Raw genomic sequence first — 1,084 nt, 5'->3', positions numbered from 1 at the left:
TAGTAGATATTTGAATGTAATTAATTCAAATTGCTTTTAAAACATTCAAAAGCTCAAAATATTATTAAATATGCAATGTTTATTAAATTTAATAAAAATCTACAGATTTTTAAAAGTCACTGTGTATTTCACCATTTTACCCTTAGTCTCATATATGAATAATCTAAAATTTTTCTTAATCTAAATTTATTAATTTTTAGGTTATACCTCTTGGAAGTTTTACTCATGCTTGTCAGGATGACATAATATGTAAAGCTGAAATGGAAGATGTTCCATATTTTAATGCACCTATCTATTTTGCAAACAAACAACAAATTGGCAAAATTGATGAAATTTTTGGTACTTATAGTGATTATTTTGTTTCTATTAAACTAAATTCAGAAATAAAAGCTAAGTCCTTTAAAGCTGCTGATAAGGTACATTACTTAATATTTAGAAATATTAACTTTATTTAATCACATGTTTATATTTCTACAGTTGTATATTGATCCTGCAAAATTATTACCACTGAAGAAATTTTTACCACAACCTGGTGGTCAGAAAGGTGGCAGAGGTGGTGTAGGTGGTGGTAGAGGTCGTGGTCGAGGTGGTGGTGGTCGAGGGGGTGGTGGATTTGGCCGTGGTGGTGGTCGTGGAGGCAGTGGACGTGGTGGCAGTGGTTTTGGACGAGGAGGTGGCGGCAGAGGATTTGGGGGAGGTGGTCGTGGAGGTGGAAGAGGAGGTGGCCGTGGATTTAGACGGTAGCTATAAATATATTTCTGTGAATAATTCATTGTATTCATTATCTGAATTTCATTTTCAGAAGTATTTTATAATTTGACATATGATGTAAACAATAAAAGAATTGTTATTTTTCTTATTGTATTAATTCTTAAGAATGATTGCCCATTTATTAAGTGTTATTAGATTTCAATTACTTAATTGTCATTTTACTGAAACCTGATTTAAATAATTAAATGTTTCTTTAGAAGTTTAAAATTGAGTTTTCATTATAAATGTGTTAGAGTTAGGTCTAACGTTTATCTAAATAATACAGTAGTTGTAAAGCACAAACACTTAAAACAAAATAAGGAATTACAAATAA

At 30.5% G+C, this 1,084-nt stretch overlaps 1 protein-coding gene across 1 annotated transcript; it reads left to right on the top strand.

Moving 5' to 3' along the window:
- Positions 1-200: 200 nt before the first annotated feature.
- LOC126910042 (H/ACA ribonucleoprotein complex subunit 1-like) lies at positions 201-864 on the top strand (the record flags this gene model as incomplete). Its single annotated transcript, XM_050692439.1, has 2 exons — positions 201-416; positions 478-864. Coding segments are annotated over 2 exons (483 nt in total), but the record flags the coding sequence as incomplete, so codon positions are not given.
- Between the last annotated feature and the right edge of the window lie 220 nt (positions 865-1,084).

Source organism: Daktulosphaira vitifoliae, unplaced genomic scaffold (genome assembly GCF_025091365.1).
Source record: "Daktulosphaira vitifoliae isolate Bord-2020 unplaced genomic scaffold, ASM2509136v1 Scaffold_3407, whole genome shotgun sequence".
Classification (NCBI taxonomy): domain Eukaryota; kingdom Metazoa; phylum Arthropoda; class Insecta; order Hemiptera; family Phylloxeridae; genus Daktulosphaira; species Daktulosphaira vitifoliae.
The sequence above is the reverse complement of the archived record's forward strand: the minus strand, read 5'-3'. Positions and strand labels throughout refer to the sequence as shown.